The following is a 25,214-nucleotide window of genomic DNA, read 5'->3' as shown; positions in this document are numbered from 1 at the left end:
TACGACCTATATATATATATATTTTGGTCAATGAAGCCAAATCCCAAGTACTAAGCTCAAGATAGCCGTGGGAAAACATGAACGGATTTTGCTAGCTGCACGGAATCTCACCAAATCATGGCCGGCCCCCACAAAAGCAATTACAAGGTAATGCACACTAGCTTCTCCCCGTGCCCTATGTTTGGCTAGCGAGAAAAGGTTCCATCTGATTCAATGATTTATTTATTTTTTTCTCCTTCTTTGGCGGGAGTACAGTAGAATGAAAATATATAGGAAGGGTTGTAAACTTGGTAGTAAAGGATGTTGAGAAGTATTAGAACATATATAGCAATATCGTGAAATTTGTAAAAACATCTCTTTCATTGATTTGATTGAATTACTCATGCCCCAAAGAGTAGAATTATCAAGCTTTGGTGTAAATTCAGTCTTTTACTAAATCATAAATTCAATACCCATTCTCCAAGTTTTTCTTCCGGTTTGTTTGCTTTGTGTGGCCTTTTGATCCCCAATTCATAGCAAATATATGAATTGGGTCAATGGGGTTAAGAGGATAGGTGGGGACGTTGTTCAAAGAGAAAAGGCTAGAATTCAAAGGTTCAAAATTTTCCCTTCCACGCTCGCAAGAATTTTCCCTGCAGCCAAACAAATCGTAGAGAAAGGGAAGAGTAAAAATGGGTTTCATTGCGGTGGGAGGGAAGGTCGTAGAAAGAAGAAATCACGTACGGTGTGTTTTCATGTTTATTCTATTTGGTGTTATATGCTAATTAATGTGTGAAACTCCTATTAATTAGATGCTATAAAAGAATGAGTTTACATTTTATACCAATCCGGATAGTTGGGACTCTCTTCTCGGCAGTGGCAGAGCCAGATAATTCATATTGGGGGTGTCCCTAAAATATTTTTAGGGTGCCGAGTGATAACTTGCGTAAACAGAAGAGAAGAATTTTTTTTTTTTGGACTTGGGGTAGGAAAACAGCCAAACAAAAAAAAAAAATTTAAAAAGCTTTGGGCCCCAAAGCCTCATGTGGCTCCGCCACTGCTTCTCGGAGAGTATTCACATTGGATGGCCGTCATTTGGGATACGTCTAAAGGTTCGTACAATTTAGAGGAGAAAGGGGAATTTGCAGATTAGTGTAATATTTTTTTGTTTTGGTAATTGTTAATTCGATGTGGGTCTTATTAAATAAGTGTCAATGACTTATAAGTGAAGTAGATTGTATGTTGCTGAATACAATAAATAATGTGATACATGGGATAGTTGTTAGATTCTCAAAGGCCTTAATGTGGAATGTCGTTAAGTTGATGAATGAGACATAAACAGAAGTATGGATTGCATTTATAAGAAGCCTATGAGTATCATTTGTAATACTTTGCAAACCAGGGTGACTATTTGATTATGAGGCAAAGCACATGTAGTAAACGAGTATTTAACCCAATTAATTTAGCGGAGGTCATATTTTAAAAAATTGTTGTATGTGAGGTCACAAAAGAAAATTAGTTTAACAAAGCTTTTAAATGTTTATGAAAAACAAAAGAAAACTGAAAAGTGGTTCTGAAAAAATAAAAATAAAAAAGTGACTGTAGTTAGTCTTCACGGCAGTGGCCGCTTGACGCAACCATCGTGGCGATGATCTTGCACCCACCACATCGACTTCCATGGTTTGATCATTTGTACACCTTTCTTTTTGTTCTTGTTTTTGCTTTTTAAGTGCTTATGGAACAAATTTGAGCATAAAGAATTCATAATTGGAACAAAGATTATACATTCTCATAATGTGAACGATGTGCACACAACTAAAAGTCTCCAATTTAGGACAGAGTTTTCCTCTAAATGAGGTTGGAGGAACTTCCTTCAACCTAGTCTGTAAAAATGACATGTGCCAATTTTTTTAATAATATGTGAGATGCGTGTGAGTTATAATATTATTTATTCAAACTTTGTCTTTGTTATTAAAAAAATATATGCATCTCACATGTTCAAATGACACATGTTATTTTTATAAGTTGAGTTGGAAGAAGTTTCTCCAACCCAATTTGAAGGAAAACTCTGTCATCCAATCTAAAAATTGAGTAGGATATCCTCAAACCAAATTAAGGATTATCTTGTTCCCACAACCAAACAAACAGTATACACACAACCAAATAGCTTCCAATTTAATAACCAAGTAGGATTTGAATATCCTCAAACCCTAATAATTCCCGAAAACACATAGATGTGAACCTTAAAAAAAAAAATCAGCTATGTTTTGATTTCACAAAACAAAACAAAGTCAAGATCCGCGTTTTAGTTACGGCAAAATTTTATAACTTTTTACTATAAATTTTTTATAAATTAATGTGATAATCCATATAACACTTACCACTTTAGTCACCAAACAATTAAATGCACCTATTAGGCTATCAAATTCATTAAAAAAAATGATAAGATGCCTTGGAGCTAATGCCAAAAGATAGCATTCAAATTCTGATGTAAATCTGAGACAATTAAACCGAAAGAAGGGAGAAAAAGGGGACCACAGGGGATAAGGAGAAATAGTAGGAAAGCACACTTCTATTTTGTTGATGTTGCACGGCTAATCAGCCATTGATAAAGACAAATTTGGAATTGATTGGAAGTACCACATCAGTAAAGTAAGATAGAAATGAAATAGAAGTGTGGTGTAATAGCATATCAAGCCCACAAAATACTAAGGCAATGTATATTCTTAACTATGAATCAGCAGTACAACATCTGCAAACTTTAAATAGTGAAAAATTAAACATAAATGGAAAATATTGGAGATTATCGTGTAATTGATCACGTCAACATAAATGGAACCAAATTAAACGAGATTGGGAATCATGACATAACGGACTAATCCAATTAATGCATTATTTCCTAAGCGACGAGAATGGGATGGTGTGAGCCTCGACGAGACTGTAATATGAAAAGGGTGCCCCTGGTCAAATGGGCTTTTTGATGAGGTTCATTGAGGAGATTTTGGGGCTTACACCACCTTGAACATATATGTTAAGGATTCACAGAGATGTCCTAGACATATCGAACTACCATGAATATTTTGATCATTTCACAACTCCAATCAACAATACAACAGACTTTACGAATTAAGAGACCAATCGAACAAATTTAATAGACCAAAATTCAGTGATTTTTTTTTTTTTTTGGGGGGGGAGGGGGGGGGGTTGGTTGGGGGTTAAGGGGATGAGAAGGGAGGATAATTTACCACAGAAAATTTGTAAGATACTGCTCTCGTATAATGTATGATCCACAAGCATAATACACGTAAATGGGACACTCACTAATCACACTTGGTCAAAGATTTACATCACAATTCTAGGAGCCGAATTGGAAAATAATTTGGGGAGAGAGAGAGAGAGAGAGAGGGGGGGTCTTAAACCTGGGGGGGGGGGGGGGGGGGGGGGGGGGGGGGGTGGGTGGGGGTGGGTGGTATAAGAAAAGAAAGAAAAGAAGATAAAACGATCTAGGCAGCTCACTGAAGAAAAAAAAAGACGGCCACCTTTTTAGGAGTCCTAACGTATCCCAGATAGAGGGAGTCCCACATCATTGGAGGAAGGTGAAAAAGCCAAACAGATATGAAAGAAACATTACACACGGGGGAAAATTGAAGAACCTAAATTTACAAAACGGTGTTTATATGAAGTGCTTTTAGCAGTGAAGTAGCCATTTGCTTCACCAACACTTGGCCCCCAGAGCGTTGCCCATCTCTACGTTCCTCTATTAAATTCTGAAGCTTCTGAGGCAAATCATTCTCCACAATCAGTTGCTTCGGCCGCGGGTGGTGCTCATAAACAGCCTGCGATATGAAAATTTTGAGCATTAACCAAAGGAGGCCGAATAATTCCGATACAAAACTTCCACTCAACTATTAAATAGCAAAACCAAAGAATTAAAAAGGAATAAAGAAGCTTCATCATAATAAAATGAAAAATCCAGTGATAATAAATTGAAGTCAATTCATTTTCTATCAACCGCTACAGAGCACATAATAATAATAATATTGTAAAATGCATCATAAATAAACTGAGGGGAGAAAAATAACTCTCACCTTTATCAGCTTAAGCAGATTAAGGCGAGCTATAGCATCTTGATGGTCCAGCCTTGCAATGAGCAATGGTGTCAAACCAGTAACAGCCAATGTCGTATTGATTCGAGATGATTTCCTGCAATCCAGAAATGTAATGTTAAATTCATAAAAACCCTTAGTGTGCATCCTTCCCCTGCTATCCACTGAGAGAGAAAATAGCGGGCAGAAGAAGAAAGAGAGGGGGCCGAGGGAGTGCACAAATTTGTAAACCAAAAGAGTCTGCTCCCCTAATGCTAGACAAGGCATATAAATAATGTGTCAAAGTAGAGCGTTAATGGAGGACAACTCAAGTTTTGATGAAATCAAAAGAAAAGCAACCAATACACAGCTATGCTACACTATTTAAAATTGGTCAGTAAAAAACGGAGGTAATCTTAGAAGCCACCCTTCATCCCACTCCCCAAAAGAAGACAAGAAAGAGAGAAGAAACCACATAGCATGCAGTAATGATCATCTATAGGTTTTCAAAGAGCCAGTGCCTTGTGCACCAGTTTTTCAGTTAATAAATCATCTTTGCAGATTTTAATCCATCAAAAAGTTTAGCGTCGGAAAAAACCACTAAGAGAGTTATCCCAGAGTCATTGCTATGCATGTTTGATCTCCATATCAACTGAATATTAGGCCTTTAAGTTTATGCCAAACTATGTTTAACTCTCTTCAACTCCTCAATACGGGGACTCAACAATTGTGAGGATGCTCACACAAAGTCGATTTTCATAACATAGAAGTACAATCTTAATTCATAAAAAAAAAATATATAGGAGAGATGCAAGATCACTTACGTGATAATTTTCAAGAATGGCTCCAATATGTGTACAAAATGTTGTTCTGGACAGCATTGGAAGAACTTGACCAATTTCTGGACTGCATCTTTTTTCAGCAATGACTGCTCCACTTTCCGGTTGTCATTGTCATGAGCTAAGCAAACGGCAATAGAATCCAATGCAGTCACAGACCAAAATTCATCCTCAAGAAGGCTCAAGTACACATCCAACCCACCATGAGCCCTTAATTGCTCCCTTGAGTTACGAGATGCATGAGCCATATCACACAGTAGGGGCAATGCATATTGTTTCAAGAGAGAATCCAACATGATAAATTGCATCAAGTGTGGAATAATTCCATTTTCGGCTGCTTGTTCCTGTCTCCTCTTATTTATTTTGCATAGATTAAAAAGTGCATTGAGAACCTTCAGGGACAAAATAAATAGTTAAAATATAATTAGAAACTGGGTAACTGGCAAAAAGTACAATCACTGGGGGAAAACAAGAAAAAGTTGTATGGAAAATGAAAACAAGCTCAAAATTTCTAAAACATAAATGAGTATATTAACAAGCCAACGAAGTGGTAATACATAAGATGTAATATTGAAGATCAAAACTCACATTTATAAGGAAGAGGTTGCAAAAAGTACTATTTATAACTGGCTAGCTAAAGATTTCATTTCAGTATAGCTTCTTTCCTCTGCCAGATAGATATTTCTACAATTGAATCAGAGAAAGGCTACCTAATTCTCAATTCAATTACCTATCCCAGCAAGCAAGTGATAGTAACATCTGAAATTTCAGAACCAGAAAAATCAATGATATGATTTTTTTTTTTTTTTTTTTTGATGTCGGGGAACCTCTCCAAGGCAAGGCCCTTCGGATCCACCCCTGCAGAGTAAACCCCGGTCCCGTGCACCACACCTTTGGAAGTTTCGCTACACTGAACTAGTTAAGTCGCTGGTTTTTCACTAAGGAGTGGCCCCAAGGAATTGTTTTCACCCATGAGGTGTTGAACCTTGGATCTTGAAGGGAGCAAACCTCAAGACCAAGGCCTTCACCACTTGGGTCAACCCCTTGGGATTAAAATCAATGATATGATTAATGAGAAATCGGCATGAAAAGAAGATATTCACTTACCACATTTCACAACAAGGGAATAGGGAACATGACCAGCAAAAGTGAGAACGCAAACATTAAGGATTCTCTATCGATGCTCAAAAATTAAGAAAAAAACTTCGCGATTACAAAATCAGCTTTATTAATGCTTCCAGTTCAAACTCTCAAAGATATATTTTAATAGAAATAACTTCCAAAGGTATGCTCTAAACGTTTACATGTCATGCAAACCCTATTGTTTTCCCGTGTAGATTCTCTTCATCAGTAACACATTATAGATAAGTCCAACGCAGTTATCGAATTCCCCTATGCACCTTATGAACTGAGAACCATATCATGTATCCCGATTCATGGCACTTCCACATTCCAATTCCATAAAATTAGCAATCCTCACATACTGTGTTCATCATTGTTGAATAAAGAAGGCATATTTGACTAAAAATCGTTGAAAAAATTACAATATGTTGGGAAGCTAAAGGAAAAAGAAAAAAGAAGATAAAGACTTGTCATATATCAATTTTACATGTCTACACATATGTACATATCTCTCTCTCTCTCTCTCTCTCTCTCTCTCTCTCTCTCTCTCTCTATATATATATATATATATATATATAGAGAGAGAGAGAGAGAGGGAGAATGATGGTAACAAGAAGTTAAGATATTAAAGGAGGTCTGTAGAGCATATCGGATACATTAGGCCGTTTCTTTTCTTTTTGATGAAGAAATAGATGTATTAATAAACGGAGAAACAGTCAAGAACTCGAGTGTGTACAAAAGTTCCCCATAAGTACAGCATATCATAGGCAAATACTCTTTTTTTTTTTTTTGGGATAAGTAATAGATTCATTAAGAAAAAGGAGAACACTAGAGTACATGGCAGGTGTGCAATAGTTAAACCTATAAAATAATCAGATAAAAATGACTGGCGCAATTATTTTGATAAGTAGACTCTGGAGCAATTATGCATTTAAAAACTGAAAAAAATTTCCATTGTATTTGTTAGAGAGAAAGGGACAAGTGAAATGTCCGTATGAGGTGCCCTAAATCTAGAACATCGTATTTAGGAATAAATACTGGTGTATGAAAGAAATGTATGTGCGTGGAATGTTTTTGGTGAAATACATGAATCTTAACAGTATTGACATTCAAACTTCAAATGCAGAATAAATGCAGCTTGTAGCCTAGTCATGCTCCATTAATACTAGATGTAGGTCAAGAAGGTCTACCTCATGATGTATTTGAGATACAAGAGACCCCTCTTTGAGTTCAAGATTTGGAATCAAATATTTAATGGCATCTGCCCGCTGAAGATTTTCTAAGCAGTTTGGATCCGTTGACAAATGATTGATACACTTCAGTATCTAAAGAATGATGAGCAGCAATATAAGAGAGTATAGTGAGATATGCTGCAACACTTGTGAGAGAAAAAAAAAAAAAAGTTGGAAGAAAAAGAAGAAACTGTTTTAAATACCTTTAAAAGAATAGGAGGCTCTACCCTATTGAACATCTGGAAAAGACGGCTTAGCAAACTTTGGCTACACATGTAAGACTTTACAGTTGTATCAGCTTGGGCGAACTTAAGCAGAAGATCTGCCACCTTTTCGAGGTACTCCCTGGCAACATCTGCATTCAATGTTGAAACCATGTGGGATAGTAACCCAGAGGATGTTGCACTCCCTGGTCTAGCATTTAGGACACCTGAACCAGACAGCACACCAGATGCTGTCTGAGATACAATCCCAGATGTTGAAGCAGCTCCCTCATTAGATGCTATTGGTCCAACCTTCTTACTTGTTTTATGTGAAATTCTAGCACTAGAGTCAAGATTTCCATTTTCTCTTCCACGTTGAGAAACATCTGTGAGACCATTAACAAATAATTCACCCTCTCTAGAAATACAGAATATGCCTGAGCCAAAAACTGAGAATTACTGCTACTATTGTATTTTTTGTTGGTAGGTTAAGTGCACAAGGTGAGAAATGTTGAAAGCAGCTTTTTAAGTTCATGTACGAACGGGACATTGGGGTGTGTTTAATACATTAATGAAGGTGTACATAGAAGCCACTTTCTAGATAATGTGTTCACATTCTGAAGGATAACTTCTAAGTATATACTAATCCCAAAGGATGATATGGTTTTGAGGAAATAATACTACAATCCAAGTATCACATTCACTAATTTCAACAGTATGTGAAATTGGGTAAATAAATCCAACCAATTACCTGCAAATTCAGCCATCAGGAAATCTAGTTCACCATTTGTTTTCTTTTCATTAGATACATGTAATAGAGGAAGTACACTCTCATGTTTCTCCAACCCTGAGAGGTGCCGCACATACTCAAGCTGACCAGAAGAATGTCGGGAAGACTCCAACAAGCTAAGAAGAGGACGAACTTGCTCTTGCTGAGAGGCCACAGTTGTAGGAAACCCATTTGATGCACTTTCAATTAATTTCGAAGGCCGGTCTGTGGATGTCCTATTCGCAGAATTAGCAACACGCTGCTGTCTCAGGTCAACATCTGTTCGAGAAGGATCAATCTTCCACCGGTCCAAGTTGTCTCGCTCTTTATTAACTGATAGATTTGAAACTCTCTCTAAAGATGTTGGGTCTGGCAATTTAGAAGCAACTGAAGATTCCATGGCTGAATTGCTAGACTGAGGCCTATCAGGATCTATTGGGAAGTATCGAGCATCTGATTGATTGGCATCTGACCTCTGCGAATGAGAAATTGAAGCACGTGAAGGTTCTTGCATTCCAATTGACATGTGCTGATCTATTGTACCATGCTTAACCTTGGGGAGATCATGCTGATCTGCTGTGGAAATTGGTGCTTCACTCTGAATGAAAATTGGATGGCTAGTGTCCAATTGACCAGAAGATGGTCGTTGAGTGAAACCGTCAACTGGAAATCCTCCCCCAACAGATGTAGAAGCTAGTCGAGTTGCCTCATTCAAGTTATAAAGGGTGTTGATAAGTCTAAGCAGTATCCCATTCTTTGCAGCTATGCGACAGAAATCATTTCTAGGGGTTGATCGCTGAAGCTTAAAGACCTGCCACATGCAGTCAATAGCTAGATGAACCATTTCCCTGGATATAAAGAGCTTTATCAGCAGCTTTGTAAAGAAATATGAAAGAAAAAGAAAAGTAGACAGGAGAGAGAGAGAGAGAGAGAGAGAGAGATGGAAGAAAGAAAGGAAAAAAAAAAAAAAAGGAGCAAGCATACATATGATCTACACATAAATTGCAAATAGGTCAACCATGAGAAATGTTAAAAACGTCCTAAAGTGGTTAACAAAGCTGGAAATAAGCATCATATCAGAATCTACCACTAAAATGTAATATAAGACTGTCAGAAACAACATGCACACCAGGCAAAGTCAAAAGCCCTTGAACAATGAGATGGATTGAATATCATCGTGGTCAAAGTTCAATATACAATTTGGTTTTAATTATGATTTGATACGAAAATGTTGAACCGCCATTCTAAAGCTTCAATACATTCCGTCTAATGTGACACCTCTGCCAATTTGTCGAAAGGTGACAATGGAGGGTTTGGGTTTGAAGAAGGTAAAAGGAGAGGAGATAGAAGAGAAGTTCATGGTGGATTTTTAAGGGGAGAAAGCGGAAAGAGAGGTGATTGTTGAAGGGAGCATTCCATGTAGAGCTCAAACAGAGAGGAGATGGAAGAGAAGTTCATGGTAGATTTTTAAGGGGAGAAAGAGGAAAGAGAGGTGATTGTTGAAGGGAGCATTCCATGTAGAGTTCAAACTGGGTGGTGGACACAACGATGTTGGAGTAACCAATTCTGATTGAGGGCCAACTGCTTAGGAGCTGGCACTGTGAGTTGTCCAAATTGGCAGAGGTGTTCCAATGTGATCGTTGTCGGTCAAGAGAGATAAGACAAGAGAGAGCATAGAGTTTTTCTTTTTCTTTTTGTCAAGTAAGCGAGAAAGAGAGGTGCAAAAACTGGGTTCTGCTTTTGCATCTGTTGACGAGTTAACCTAAAATTATTTCCTGTTGACCAATGTTCTCCGTCTGTGTTGGACACTCAAAAGTGTGAAAAATATTTTCGAAAACAATTTACGCCAAAACAAATACAGCTTAAATAACTTCAAATTGACAATAACATATATTCACCAATGCCATTTGAACCAAAGTTGTATGTCCACCCACTAGAGGGAAGGGCATTGAGTAAGGGAGGGTCACTGCCATGATGTAGCTAGCTATCACCATTAAACTTAAGGAGGGACTAAAAAATGGGCATCCAGTCACCCATTAGATAGTAGTGTCTTCAAACGCAATGAGATGCACAAGCTCCCACAAAACATTCAATTACTCAATACTTAGGCAATTTTACTTATGCCATTTCTGTATAACTTCTTTCACTTCTAAACCAAAATTGTCAACTGAAATGTACTTCACTAAGTAAAGCTCCAGAACATATATTGTTCCATCCATGGGATAAACAACCACAAACCTGTACTTCGCATAATCAGCCTCTAGAAATCCCACCAAAACAGGAATTCCACGGCAAGCTATGAACATTTGCAATGTCAAGGAGCTGCACAGAAAAGAAGCCTCCAAAGTGAATTCTAAACTCCCTTAAGAAGAGAGAGAGAGAGAAAAGAAAAAGGCAATAATAACACAAGGAGACAACTCTGTACCTTGACTGACAAAGCTGCTGCAAGAAATAAGCTGCTTCCATGCGAACTTCCCGAGGACGATCAGCAATGGCAAAGTTCATTACCAGAGGAATCTATAAAGTAATTAATCAATAACATAGGTAAATTTAGAGTAACCCCATATTCTAGTCCATAGACACAAAAATCATGATGTTTAGACCGACTTCAACAGTAATACTAATGCAGATAAAGAGGCTTTAGCCTCAAAAATTATTCCAGTCTTCCTCAATTTGAAGATAATAGAAAGACTTAATCTTTGCTTTAAAATCAAAAAGAGTAAGCTACCCAATTCTTCTGGAAGATTAAAATGCGGAAAGTTATATAAAGAAGTACAAATATTCAATGGAACTAACAATTGTTCAAGGAACCTTGAGTTGGAACCATCCCAAGGTAACTTTTCATAAATCTTAATAGTTGCTCAACAAGAGAACACAAAAACCAGAATATTTGTAGTACTCACCAATCCAACAAGGCAGGCATTTTCTTGGAAATCAGTGCTATCTTTAATTATCTGATTTATAATTTGAAGCACAGCACATATGACCTGCAATATTTGGAAGAATTCATACCCGTAAATTTAACTGTTATCTAAGTTAAAAGATTATGTTAGAGAAGGGGGGAAAAGAACTTTAGAAATCAACCCTGTAGAACAATAGATAACATACACGAATTTTAGGAACTTCTAGCAAATCCATTAGAGGGAGCAAACCATGCTGGGTAACAAAAACAATTTTCTGTTCAGGGCGTTGGTGAAAGATACCAATAAGTTTCTGACAGGCAGACACGATCACATCTTCTGATTCGTCTGGTCTCAATGACCCAACTACTTTGCTAAACTCAACAGCCTAGCAAAGCAAGAATACAGTTAAGTTCCTTAGTTATCCGTATTCAAAAGCATATACAGAGCTGTAAATAAAAAATGCATTCCAATCCAATATGCATGCGGGGCGAAAACCACTCGATCTATATAGCATGGTTGAGTAAGTGTAGCAGACCAAGTATAGCACATTTAATCCATAGAAGATACATAATAGCAATCACAAAAAGCTGCTAAGATTTTTTTTTTTTCAAAAAGAAAATCTTTTGAAATAAATGTTGCTCAGTTCAAACATGAAGACACTTTAATCCTCAGAATAGAACTAAAACTTACAGTAGCCAATGACAGAAAAGGGATCAGGGAATAGCAAAAAAATTTAAAGTTCAGAATGCCAAAAGTAATCATTCTCAGAAGCCTAGTTCAACTATCCAAAAGGAAATTCAAGATGCTATCCATAGAATTAAGCTGGGTGGAAAGAGTGTTTGGAGTATACATAATTGTAGAGTACATTCAATTTTTTTTAAAAAAAAGGTCACATGACCACTATAAGGCAAGCTATGCTTTAGGTATAAAATATTAGACAAATATACAATAGAAAAGCATTTCCATGAATTGAGATTAATTAAGATGAGGAAATAATTAAGACGAGGATGTAATGGTTGTTGAGTGGCAAAAAAATAGGATAAGAAACCAATATGTCCACTCAAAGTTGGTGTGGCATCATTGATGACAAGATACGAGTATGTCCCAAGAGAAGGCATGGACATGCACAAGCAAGATCTCTATATCCATCAATGCAGAAAAGAAAGGTTTTGTTTCTGGTAAGAAATAAGATTGTATTAAAACAAAAGGGCGAAGCTTAATACACAGGATATATATAAAAGAGAAGACAGTAAAAATGGCATCGCTAAAAGTAGTAAAAAAAGATATTGACCATAAAAGATGTGAAAGACTGAGTGGCAAAATAGGATCCACATAGAAAGAATGTTCATTTCTATAAAAGCATTCAAAATTACAGTACAATTAGACATTCTTGCAATTTCGACACGTCAAATAAATTATCAATGTTAAAAACAAATGGATTGCCCCCGAATATTGAAGAGAGTCCCACAATAAAATAATTTACACCAGTGCAAGGGAGAGACCATAGAGAATTGGAAATCAATATTATAGTTGAACCATTTTCCAACAATCAAGAAATTTCACAGGTTGACTATGACTTATTGTTCAAAAGAACAGTGTACCTGTAGGGGAAACAGATTTTCTCCGGCCAATTTGTCATCAAAAACCTGGTAAACAAAAATAGAAAAAGCAGAAAGCATCAGGCATAATGAATAAAGACAAGTGTCATGTTTGGAAACATCAACCACACGGACTTAACATACCAGACCATCAATATCAATAGCATCATCCTTTAGAACACCCATCATTAGTTTCAAAAGACCACCACCACCATTTGCCTGCCCCATTTCATTCTCCATTTGTTTTTGAGCAATTGTAGCCCTCAACTTTGTAGCCAGGTCATTTTTCCCAGCATCAGTTACAGATGAATTGCCATGGGACATATATGATGTTGACGCTGATGTTGAAGCTTCAGCTGCCCGATCCTCCAGGTGTTTATCCAATGGATGAAATAGATCATCCAAGGACGCATCTCCTGGAGTGTCACTAAATCTACTTAGCTCATTCTCCCCTGAAGTGACTGACATCTTCACCGCCTTCAAAAGTGGCAGTTACAAAATCCATGAGATTCAATTTACTAATCCATATGCAAATTCAAATATTCATAATACTGATAATGAGGGAGGAGAAAGAAGGCGATGATAGTTTCAAGCTCCTTATGAAACTTGATCCAAAGTCCTTGATACAATCATAACTAGACTTTACTAAAATGCAAGAAGAAAATGTGAAAACCAACACTGAACTCAAATATCCCTGCCTATTCTCAAGATTATGTAGTATGAAACACAGAGAAGATAAAAAAGCAGAAAAAAATGAGAAGCTATGCAACCAAAGCTACTGATCAGAAAATTATAGAAACGTCTTTTTTAAGAAACCCAGACACAAGACGATGGTCAAACAAATCAACCACAATCAGATAACAGCCATCAAAATATGGATAAATAATTGCCAGACATTTTCACTTGCAGTCCACTAGACAGTGGCCACAAACATTGATTAAACTAAGATACAGACAAAAAGGGAAAGGGGAAAGCTATGAAATATGAGAACACTAAAAAAGAGGAGCCAAATGAATTCATGAGAAGTGAAATTGAATAAAAAACTGGATCTTTATGTATGCCCTTTACAAGTATGCAGGATTTGTTGGTGCACTTATAACAATATCCACTCGATTGTGTATAACAATAACCAATCAAAAGCATAGTGAGTAATTAGAAGAATACGTCAGTAAGAAGTGCAACTTTACCTCTATTTTATTTTATTTTTTTATAAGTAAAGTATCAAAAAACCTATTATCTTGACTTCTTTGTCCAAAACTTGATAAGTGCAATTTTACCCTTTTTATTTTTATTTTTTATTTTTTTACCTTTTGAAAACTATTATCTTGACTTCTTTGTCCAAAACCAAACGATCTATTCCCGACATGGATAGAGCTTCCTTTTCCACCATGTTTTTCAGCTACACTTTTCCTTCTTGATTCAGGAGATCCCATGTTACCATTCATCAGCACTTCACTATGCTCACTAGTATGTGGTACCTCATGAAGCTCAGTTGCCTCAGAGGTAGAATTTGAAGATTGTGTGCCAGAACCAGTTGGAACAGATGAATTATTGTGGATGGAAAAGGTAGGAACTTGATCTAAATCTTCTAGATTTGCCTCTCTTTCCTCAATAATATTAGCATCTGAAGCATGATCCCTGTCAGACGTGCTCATATCTGAAACCTCAGCTGATGACTCTCTTTTCCTGGAGTCCTGGAATTGAAATGATCCAGGTTGTTAACATAATGTAAATAAAATTCAATTTAAATTCCAATTTTTTACAGAAGCCTATAATTTGCTTCCCGAGAAAGGTCATCAAATGGTTCTTACAACTTTAATTTCAGGATCGGCTACTTCCACTTTATCGGCAGAAAGGCCTTCAGCAGAGCTGCGATTATCACCATGAGAGATCTCTGCATCCATTGAAACGTCTTCCTGTATATTTCTGAAAAAATAAAAACATAAAAGATGAAATCAACATAATAAAACTAATCCCATCAACAATGCTATCATCTTTTCCCTTCTCCTAGAAAATGCAAGCTATTAAGTTTGAATATCATATGAGGAAAACAGGCAAATAAGGAAAACCATGCCACATAATAAGTTCCCCCACATATATCTTGGGCATACACCTGGAGCAAACCCCATAAATGTGAAGAGCAAAGGTTAGCTCAAGGATTGCTACTAGCATACACCACAATGCCATTGTCGCACCCCCAACCCAGCCAAGCTTGGGAGGTGACAATCCCTATCCTTAAATGCTCCACTCATCCTCGGATGATAATGCAACAAAAGTAATCAACTTCCAAAAAATACCAAAGTTTTAGTCTAATTTAACCACACGCCACCACAAGCTTTTCACCTCTTTCCAATAATTCCTTCTTGTCAATCTCAGCCTTATCATATCATGCTTAAATGAGAAATGACTTAATGCTAGAGAAACATTTTCAACTTATGTAAAAAGCTATGAAAATACTACTTATACTGGTCAAACATCCCACATCACTAGGACATACATACATTTCCACCCTGAAGAGTTTGTTATTACATCAAAGAACTTAAGGCTACATCTTCGTACTAGGGCTTTTATACAAAAACAAAATATGCGATACTAGGAACAGTACTATATTACTACTACTAATTACACCCCTGAATCAGCAACACAGTCAATAACAGCACTAGGATCAAACTCCTTATGGAGTAAGAGAGTGGGAATATATAAGGAGGGGGTGAGGAGCATTTTCGAGTTTTATTAGATATGAGGTGGGAGATGGGTCCAAGATAAGATTTTGGCATGATTTATGGTGGGAGAACAGTCTCCTGAAGATAGTTTTTCCAGAATTGTTTAGTATTGCTCGATGTAAGAAGGCATGAGTGGCAGATCATATGCAGTCCTTTAATGGAATTATTTAGTGGAATATATCTTTTACCAGACCAGTGCATGATTGGGAAGTGGGCTTGGTCACTTCTTTCTTTAATCTTTTGTACTCTATCAAATTAAGACAAGGTGGCAATGATAAAATATGTTAGATCCCGTCTAAGAAGCGGAAATTTGAAGTAAGTTTCTTTTATCATGCATTATCTATTCCTGCTGGTTTTCTATTTTCTTGGAATAGTATTTGGAGAGTGAAGGTCCCTTCGAGAGTGGTGTTCCTTGGGTGGACGATGACGCTTGGAAAGATCTTCACATTGGATAATCTGAGGAAGAGAAATATTATAGCGGTGGATTGTTGTTGTACGTGTAAGAGAAGCGAGGAGTCCATAGATCTTTGAAGTAGCAAGAGAATTATGGGTCTCAATTTTTCATCTTTTTGGTGTAGAATGGGTAATACCTATAGAGGTAATTGAGTTCTTAGCAAGTTGGAGAGGTTAGATGGAAAGGCGTAACATCTTAGAAGTTTTGAGAATAGCATCTTTGTTCTTAATGTAATGCATTTGGAAAGAACGGAATGCAACAAGCTTTGAAGATCATGAGATTTTGGTGGTCGAGCTAAAGAACATTATGATTGCCAATAAATTTTTTTTTTTGATAAGTAATAATGATATAAAAAAGCGCAGAGGGGCGCAACCCACATACACGGGAAGTATAAAAGAGAGCGCCTAAGAGGGAGAGAAATGAAAAAGGATATCAGAGAAACTAATCCCTATAGGAGCAAGCCAAGCGGCTGTCCAAGAATACAAAGTAAAGAAGAAGAAATGGGTCAATTCCTCTATGGTCCTAGTAGAGTTCTCAAAGCATCTAGCATTTCTCTCATTCCAAATACACCACATGAGACACAGAGGGATCATCTTCCACAGTACCGCGCTTCGGGAACGTCCTCCCGACCACCAACAATCGAACAAGCCCCTCACCTTGCAAGGCATGACCCAATGCAACCCAAATCGATCAAAAATAGTATGCCAAAGAATGCTCGCGGTCACGCAATGGAGAAGAAGATGGTCGACTGACTCTCCATTCTTCTTGCACATACAACATCACTCCACTATCACTAGGTTCCTCTTCCGCAGGTTGTCATGAGTCAAAATCTTGCCTAAGGCCGCGGTCCACCCGAAAAAAGCCACTCGCATAGGTACCTTAGTACACCAAATGCTCTTCCAAGGAAACACCTCATGATCTAAATTAGACAAGGCCTTGAAAAGTGACTTAACCTTGAACTTGCCTTTCTTAGACGATGACCATCGAATACGATCCACAGAACCTGTGGATATCTTGCAAGAGTACAACCGGTCCAAGAAAGCAGAAATCAAATCCATTTTCCAGTCCTGTACGGGCCGTACAAAAATTACATTCCACTCGACCACCCCACTCCTCCACATGAAGTTATCCTTCACCCAAGCTTCTTTATGTCTGGCAATGTTGAACAAGGATGGGAAAGCATGCTTCAAAGCGGAATCCCCACACCAAATATCATGCCAAAAACGAACTTTCGAACCCACCCCCACCTCAAAACGGATGCCTTTGGCAAAAAAATCCCAACCTTGACGAATGTGCTTCCATAAGCCCACACCATGGGAACCCGAGACCTTCTTTGTGCACCACCCACCATCCTGATCTCCAAACTTAGATTTGATAACCTTATACCACAAAGCCTCACTCTCATTCGCATATCTCCAAAGCCATTTACCTAGGAGAGCTTGATTAAACTGATGCAACTTTCGAATGCCAAGCCCGCCGTACCGAAGGGGACGACAGACTTGATTCCAATTTACAACATGCATCTTAGGCTCGTCTCCCATCCCTCCCCATAAGAAATCTCTTTGAACTTTCTCAAGTCTTTTAGCTACACTCATAGGGATCGGAAACAGAGACAAAAAGTAAGTCGGTAGATTAGAGAGCGTACTCTTAATGAGAGTTAAACGACCTCCTTTAGAGAGATACATTCTCTTCCAACCTGCCATCTGACGCTCCATCTTTTCGATCACATCATTCCACATAGCTGTATCCATATGCGCCGCCCCAAGAGGGAGACCCAAATACTTCATAGGCAAATCGGCAACACTACACCCAAGGATATCAGCTAAACCCTCAATGTTCTCCACCTCCCCAATAGCCACAATTTTAGACTTTCCAAGATTCACTCTCAAACCCGAAACAACTTCAAAACATAAAAGAATGAGCCGCACATACCGGATTTGCTCGATTGAAGCTTCGCAAAAAATCAAGGTGTCATCAGCAAATAAAGAGTGAGAGACCACCAACTCCGATAATACCCTATTTCCTACCGAGAAGCCAGTCAAAAAGCCTAAGTCAACCGTCGCATTCACCATCTTACTCAATGCCTCCATAACAAGCACAAAAAGTAACGGAGAAAGCGGGTCCCCTTGCCGAATTCCCCTCGAGCTATTAAAGAAGCCTTCCGAAGAACCATTCACGAGAATGGAAAATCTTACCGACGTAATACAACACTCTATCCAAGCCCTCCACCTCTCGCCAAAACCACATCTATGCAGCAGATACAACACAAAGTCCCAATTAACATGGTCATAGGCCTTCTCCAAATCTAATTTGCAAAGAACACCTAGCACCCCTGACTTCATGCAACTATCCACACATTCATTTGCAATAAGAACCGAATCTAGGATTTGACGACCCCCAATAAAAGCATTTTGAGAGTAGGATATGATCTTACCCAACACAGTTCTCATCCTGTTGGCAAGAACCTTAGATACAATTTTGTACACCCCTCCCACCAAACTAATGGGCCGAAAGTCCTTCATCTCCACCGCTTCCGCCTTTTTTGGGATCAAGGAAATAAAAGTTGCATTCAAGCTTTTCTCCAACTGTCGTCTATGATGGAACTCGGCAAAAACAGCCATAACATCATTCTTAATAACACCCCAACAAGCTTGAAAAAAAGCAATGGAGAAGCCATCCGGACCCGGAGCCTTATCACCATCCATACCTTTAACCACCTCCCAAACTTCCTTTTCCTCAAAATCTCTTTCTAACCACCTTTTATCCTCCTCATCAATGGACAAAAAAGGCTGGTTGTCCATTCTAGGTCGCCACGTGCTTTGTTCCGAGTAAAAGTTTCGATAATACCTCACAATGTGATTTTTTACCTCAGCCGGATCATCGGATAAAACGCCGTTAATACGAAGCACTTCCACACGATTATACCTGTGATGAGAGTTAGCCATTTTATGAAAAAAGTGAGTATTGCGGTCCCCCTCCTTGAGCCACAAAGATCTCGATTTTTGGCGCCAATGAATTTCTTCACACAACAAGGTGTTCTCCAAGTCTTTTACCATATCCGCCTTTTGTGCCTTCTCCTCTTGGGCTAAGCCCCTTACCTCTGCCAACTCATCCAACTCCTGAATACCTCCCAACAACTCTTTTTTCTTCCTCCCAATGTCCCCAAACACCTCCTCATTCCACTTTTTCAAATCCAATTTAAGGGATTTCAACTTCTTAGCTAGCACAAAACTAGGTAAACCCTCAACCGAATAAGACCCCCACCAAGACCTAACCTTGTCAACAAAACCTTCAGCTTTAAGCCACATATTTTTTTTTTTTTTTTTGATAAGTAATGTTTTATATCAAAAGCGCAGAGGGGCGCAACCCTAGTACACAGGAAGTATACAAGGGAAACGACTAACTAGAAGAAGAGAAAAGAACAAGAAAATCAAGAAAGCTAATAACTAAAGGAGCGAGCCAAGCCGTTGTCCATGAGTAGAGGGTATGGAAAAAGAAGGCCGTGAGTTCCTCCAAGGATCGCTCGGAATCCTGAAAGCATCTCTCATTCCTTTCTAACCATAAGCACCACACAATGCATTGAGGAACCATTTTCCAAACAACGCCACTCTTGGAGCGACCTCCTGACCACCAACAAGCAAATAATCCCTCCACCTTCTTAGGCATGACCCAAGACAATCCAAAACGGCTGAAGATGGCGTACCATAAGGATCGAGCGATCTCACAGTGAAGGAACAAATGATCAATAGACTCCCCATCATTTTTGCACAAATAACATCTATTGATTATGATAAAATTCCTTTTTCTGAGATTATCAAGAGTGAGAATCTTCCCTAGCACCGCCGTCCAAGTAAGGAAAGCCACTCTCGAAGGTGCCTTGGTACCCCAAATACTCTTCCAAGGAAAAGGATCAGCCTCTTTACTTACCAAAACATCATAGAAAGATCTAACATCAAACTTCCCTTGTCTAGACGGGATCCACCAAATTCTGTCCTCCCCTCCCCTTCTCATTCTCTGGGAATATAACAGAGTATAGAACGAGGCTAACACTTCCAATTCCCAATCGTGAACCGACCGAAAGAAACTAACATTCCATTGGCGGGTTCCACCCATAATCTCCAAATTGTCGGCAATGGACGCATCTTTAGCATTAGCTATATTGTGAAGGCCTGGGAAAGATTCTTTCAGCATTATATCTCCACACCAAACATCATCCCAAAATCTTATATGAGACCCATCTCCTGGATCAAATTTAATATGTTTAGAGAACAAACGCCACCCCCTCCTTATGTGCCTCCAAAGACCCACCCCATGCGGGCCGGGAGTGTCGACAGAATGCCATCCACCCCACTCAGAACCAAACTTTGCATCCACTACAATTCTCCACCAAGCCTCTCTCTCATGCACATAACGCCATAGCCATTTCCCTAATAGAGCTTGATTAAAGACTCTCAATTTCCTGATCCCTAAACCACCTTTAGAGATCGGAGAGCATACCTTGTCCCACTTGACCAAATGGTACTTGAACTCTTCGTTGAGACCACCCCAAAGAAAGTCACGTTGAAGCTTCTCAATTCGCTTGGCCACTGAAGCAGGTATAGGAAAGAGAGATAATAAATAAGTAGGAAGATTAGAGAGTGTGCTCTTGATTAAAGTGACCCTTCCTCCCTTAGAAAGGTATAACCTTTTCCAACTGGCCAACTTACGCTCAACTTTTTCCAGCGTATCATCCCAAATGTTTTTGGCCTTAAACCGGGCGCCCAAAGGAAGCCCTAGATATTTCAAAGGCAAGCTTTAAGCCACATATTTTCAAATCTAAAGCATTTATTACCTCCGCAAGGAGCCCAACAATCCAATAGTAAAGGGAAGTGATCGGAGATCAAGCACTGAAGTCTTCTTTGCGACACTGCAGGGAAATGATCTTCCCAATCTGAGGATATCAAGAATTGGTCAATCCTAGACCAACTCTCATTTTCTTGATTGTTAGACCACGTAAATTGACCCCCCATCATGGGCATGTCCACCAAGTTGTTCTCTAAGATGAAGTCCGAAAAATCCATCATGCTAGTGGAATAGTAAGAAACACTGGAACGCTCACTAGGAAACCGAACAATATTAAAATCCCCTCCAAGACACCAAGGAACCTCCCACACATTCATCAAACCCGCCAGTTCTTCCCAAAGGGCCTTTCTTTCCCCATCCTCATTCGGACCATACACTCCCCCAAAAGCCCACTCCCAGTTGTCCTCCACATTTTGAAAAGAGCAATAACTTGTGTATAAAAGGATTTAATCATTGCGTATAATAGGATTAGTACGGCATACAATAATCTACTTCATTGTGTATAATAGGTGTTGATTACTTATGATGATTTTCTTTTTCGCTTTTCCACTTCTAGTTAGGTGATCCCGTTGTATACTCCCAGTGTACTTTGGGGTGCCTTTACACTTTTAATAAAACAATTTATTACTTATCAAAAAAGAAAGTACGGCATACAATAATCCACAATTTTCTAGTTTTCCTAAATTTTTAGAATTTTGCTTTTCTTTTTCTCCCTTTTAGGGGTCTCTCTTACATACTTTATGTATATTTGGATTGCACCCCTTCGCGTTTTTTAAAGAGATTTGATTACTTATCAATTTTTTTTTTTTTGGATAAATTTATCAAAAAATAAAATTAACTAAACATCACTGGCCACACTAAATATAGTGCATCACACTTCAACCGAGATACTAACAATAAATGACCAATAACTATAGCGTAAAGCCTCGTACATGGATAAATGTTTGTGTAATCAACAGTTCAATTTCCAATAAAAAAATGAATCAAGAATTCTTTATTAGTTAAATACTTCAAACTTATGATAAAATCAAATCAGCAATCATAAGTGATAAAACTGATCATGTGGCCAAGAAATGTATGAATGATACAAGGATTTGCTCCACAAAAAACACCAAATAAAATAACATTATATGTCTACCTTAATGTTCCGCTATGACGGAGAGGAGATTGCAAAGCACGCCTACAATTTTGTATCCAAGGGTGAGAAAGCAGTGTTTTTGCATCAGGCCTTTGCCTAGCATCCTGAAGTGTGTAACTAAATGTCAGATAAAGAAATTATAAGGTTACCAATAAATCACACATCAGATAACGATTCAGGTCTAATCAATAATCGGATTCCACATATGCATATCGCGTATAATTCATTATCCCATGGCCACCAATCAAAATTTTTTTTTTTTTTTTTGATAGGTAATGGCCACCAATCTATAAGATTACAAATCAGAATAGTTGAAGTTTCCAGAGTAAGTTTAGACAAGCCAAAGAAATTTAAGGCTGTAATGTTCTCAATTTGCACTAGGCAACAGATGCTCAGATGTTCCTCCCTTTTACCATTGATAAATGACTCCCGTGTACATATCCAAGAGAGGAATGCTTACCTACTCTACCTTTTGCCATTCCAGTCTATGATGCCCAAAGATTGGGAAACAAACAGAAACTTCCCATGGAAAGGAAGCTTGTGACTCAGGAAAGACAGGGTTTAGAAATCAGACCCCTGGGTTTGCCTTGCAAAATATCAAGTTGTCATTCGCAAACAAAAGAATGGGAAATATGAAGCACGCCAATGTTCCTAGACCCCACAGAAAAGCCTAAATGAAATCCCCCATCTACAGTAGCAAATAGCATTTTACTTAGAGTCTCCATTATAATGACAAATAGCAAAAGAGACAAAGTATCTCCTTGTCTCAAACCGTGAGAGCTACTGAAGAAACAAGAAAGAATGCCATTCACCAAAACAGAAAAGTGCATTGAAGAAATAGAATGCACTATCCAATTATGCCATTTCTCACCAAAACCACACCTTCCCAGCAAGTATAATAAGAACTCTCAATTGACATGATCGTTGGCTTTCTCAATGTCTAATTTGTAAAGCACACCTGCCTCACCAGATCTGATCTTATTATCCATGCATTTATTAGCTGTAAGAATGGAGTCTAGGATTTGCCTACCTCTGACAAACACATTCGGGGGCTTCGACATAATCTTCTCTACAACCCTTTTCAAGCTACTTGCTAGGATTTTGGTAATAATCTTGTGAACTCCACTCACTAGATTAACAAGTCATAAATATTTAACATCAACAGCCTCAGAATTCTTCAGAATGAGAGTAATGAAAGTGGCATTAAGGCTTTTTTTTCAAACTTGCTTCTAGCATGAAAATCATGGAAAACCCTCATAACATCTTCTTTAATTAAAAGAGAGACCACCCCATTTAGGCCACTAATTGAATTGCTATGAATAACGACAAGTGTAGAACTGCAAAACATGCTCACTTATTTTCGTAGAATTTGAAGAAACAGAGCCATTAACCACTAAGGAATCAATGGTGTTGTTTCTTCCATTCGAATTAGCCACTCAGTGGAAAACTTTTGTATTCTTGTCTTCCTTTTTCAGCCAGAGGGCCCTCAACTTCTGTCTCCAACTCACCTCTTCCAAAGAGTAGCCCTCTCCATGTCACTAGAAATCTCAATCTTTCATGCCTTTTCCTCATCAGATAAATATCTTTCTTCCTCAATAACATCAAGATCTCACAATTCATCCAAAAAGAACCTTTTTCGGCTTTTCAACATTGCCAAATACCTCCTCATTCCATTTTTTTCAAGACAACTAGGGGAGCCTTGAAAGCTGTAAAACGACAACCATTGTTTCACCTTATCCAAAAAACCCTCAGATTTTAGCCACTTATTCTCAAACTTGAAATACCCTATGCTCCTAACAACATCAACACAATCAAGCAATAAAGGAACATGATCTGATTAAACCCTCCTCTAAGAAACACCAGGAAGCTGGGCTTCCCTGTCAATTCTAGACCACGACAGAGGATCACGGTTATTAAACCTTACCATTTACAAGAGGGAGATCCATAAGACCTTGTTCAAAAATGAACTCCAACTCCAACACAGCTAGGGACAAAAGGAAATTGCTAGATCTCTTGCTCGGCAAGCGATGATGTTGATAGTGTTTTAGGATGATGTTGAAATTACCCCCAATACACCACGGTATATTCCACCAACAAAACAACCCAGCCAATTCATCCCAAAACACTCTTCTGCCACTATCAACATTAGGGTCATAAACACCCGCGTAAGCCCACTCAAAGTTGTCATCGACTATTCTAAAAGAGCAAGCCACAAAATAAGCCCCCGCACACTCCTATCCCACATTAACAGGATGTCTCCAGAAGTCCCTATCAAACCCAAATTACATCAGTCCACATGAAGACAACCCCAAAAACTGCACACAACAGCCTAGACATGAACTCGTTTGGTTTCCTGTAAACAAACAATATCAGTCGTCCATTCCCTAAGAAGATTCCCTATTGTCAACATTTTATCCCTCTCATTTAACCCTTTCACATTCCACGTCAAATCTTAAGTTCATAAAGAGCTTGCTGGACCCATTTCCTTGCCCTCTGCCTATGCTAGATTGACCTCCTCATTAAAGGTCATAATTGACTGAACAAGCTAACCTCAGCTAACGGTGCTTTCGGTTCGCTGACCTGGAATGAGGACTAGAAGGACTTGCTAGTCCATTATGATCTCTGCTCACTTCAATGGTAATAGGAGAAACTTGTATATCCTACCTCCTTTTACCTAGCTGGATTTTCTCATTTTGATTTTCTAATATGAAAATAAATAAATAAAAGTGTATATTCTTCTTATCTGAACATTTATCCAAAGTGAGAGCTCGTGCAAGATGTATGGTCCCCCTAGTTGGGCATGGAAGAGCTTTAAAATGTTCATGTTCAAGGTATGTCCATCTTCAGCAACATAATGGAAACTCCTTCCATGCTATGATCATTTGCAAATCCTTGGTTCCATCTAAAGTGTTTTCTCCTTTGGACTATGGTAGTGTACAATCATGGACCATAGAAAACCTCATTGCATAGAATAAGTAACAACCATTTTTTACTGCAGAAATTTACCAGGAAGAGAACACCATTAATTCGGTTATTGGGTATTCACCTCCAAAGATTGATCTAATTCTTGAGGAGATTTCACATGCTCATCGTACCACCTACTGCCTATTTTAACGCTTGGGGATGGAAGAGCTTGAAAAGCATGATGATATGCAGAGCTATGGAAGACCTAGGAAAGTTTCATTCTTCACTTCCCAAACCAGTGAAAAACAGAACAAAACAATCAGAACAGAAGTGAAGAATGACAAATAAAAAAAGGCTATAACACTTGGTTGCCTTTTGGTCAAAGTGTAATTGTCAGAGCTAAGAAGCCCGTAAGACCATTCT

At 38.3% G+C, this 25,214-nt stretch overlaps 1 protein-coding gene across 1 annotated transcript in view; it reads right to left on the bottom strand.

Moving 5' to 3' along the window:
• Positions 1-3,534: 3,534 nt before the first annotated feature.
• The window catches only part of LOC132177128 (MAP3K epsilon protein kinase 1), a 39,158-nt gene continuing 17,478 nt past the window's right edge, over positions 3,535-25,214 (bottom strand). Inside the window, exons 10-24 of the mRNA XM_059589350.2 lie at positions 21,888-21,991; positions 14,542-14,656; positions 14,038-14,424; positions 12,875-13,207; positions 12,734-12,778; positions 11,338-11,517; positions 11,133-11,216; positions 10,655-10,746; positions 10,468-10,551; positions 8,212-9,077; positions 7,461-7,846; positions 7,216-7,350; positions 4,889-5,295; positions 4,068-4,182; positions 3,535-3,815 (exon numbers count right to left, since the gene is read on the bottom strand). Coding sequence (XP_059445333.2) covers positions 3,639-3,815; positions 4,068-4,182; positions 4,889-5,295; positions 7,216-7,350; positions 7,461-7,846; positions 8,212-9,077; positions 10,468-10,551; positions 10,655-10,746; positions 11,133-11,216; positions 11,338-11,517; positions 12,734-12,778; positions 12,875-13,207; positions 14,038-14,424; positions 14,542-14,656; positions 21,888-21,991 — 3,510 coding nt within the window. The 3' untranslated portion in view covers positions 3,535-3,638. The remainder of the gene's footprint in view (positions 3,816-4,067; positions 4,183-4,888; positions 5,296-7,215; positions 7,351-7,460; positions 7,847-8,211; positions 9,078-10,467; positions 10,552-10,654; positions 10,747-11,132; positions 11,217-11,337; positions 11,518-12,733; positions 12,779-12,874; positions 13,208-14,037; positions 14,425-14,541; positions 14,657-21,887; positions 21,992-25,214) is intronic.

The sequence above is a fragment of the Corylus avellana genome, chromosome 4, assembly GCF_965113065.1.
Source record: "Corylus avellana chromosome 4, dhCorAvel1.hap1.2, whole genome shotgun sequence".
Lineage (NCBI taxonomy): Eukaryota > Viridiplantae > Streptophyta > Magnoliopsida > Fagales > Betulaceae > Corylus > Corylus avellana.
The sequence above is the reverse complement of the archived record's forward strand: the minus strand, read 5'-3'. Positions and strand labels throughout refer to the sequence as shown.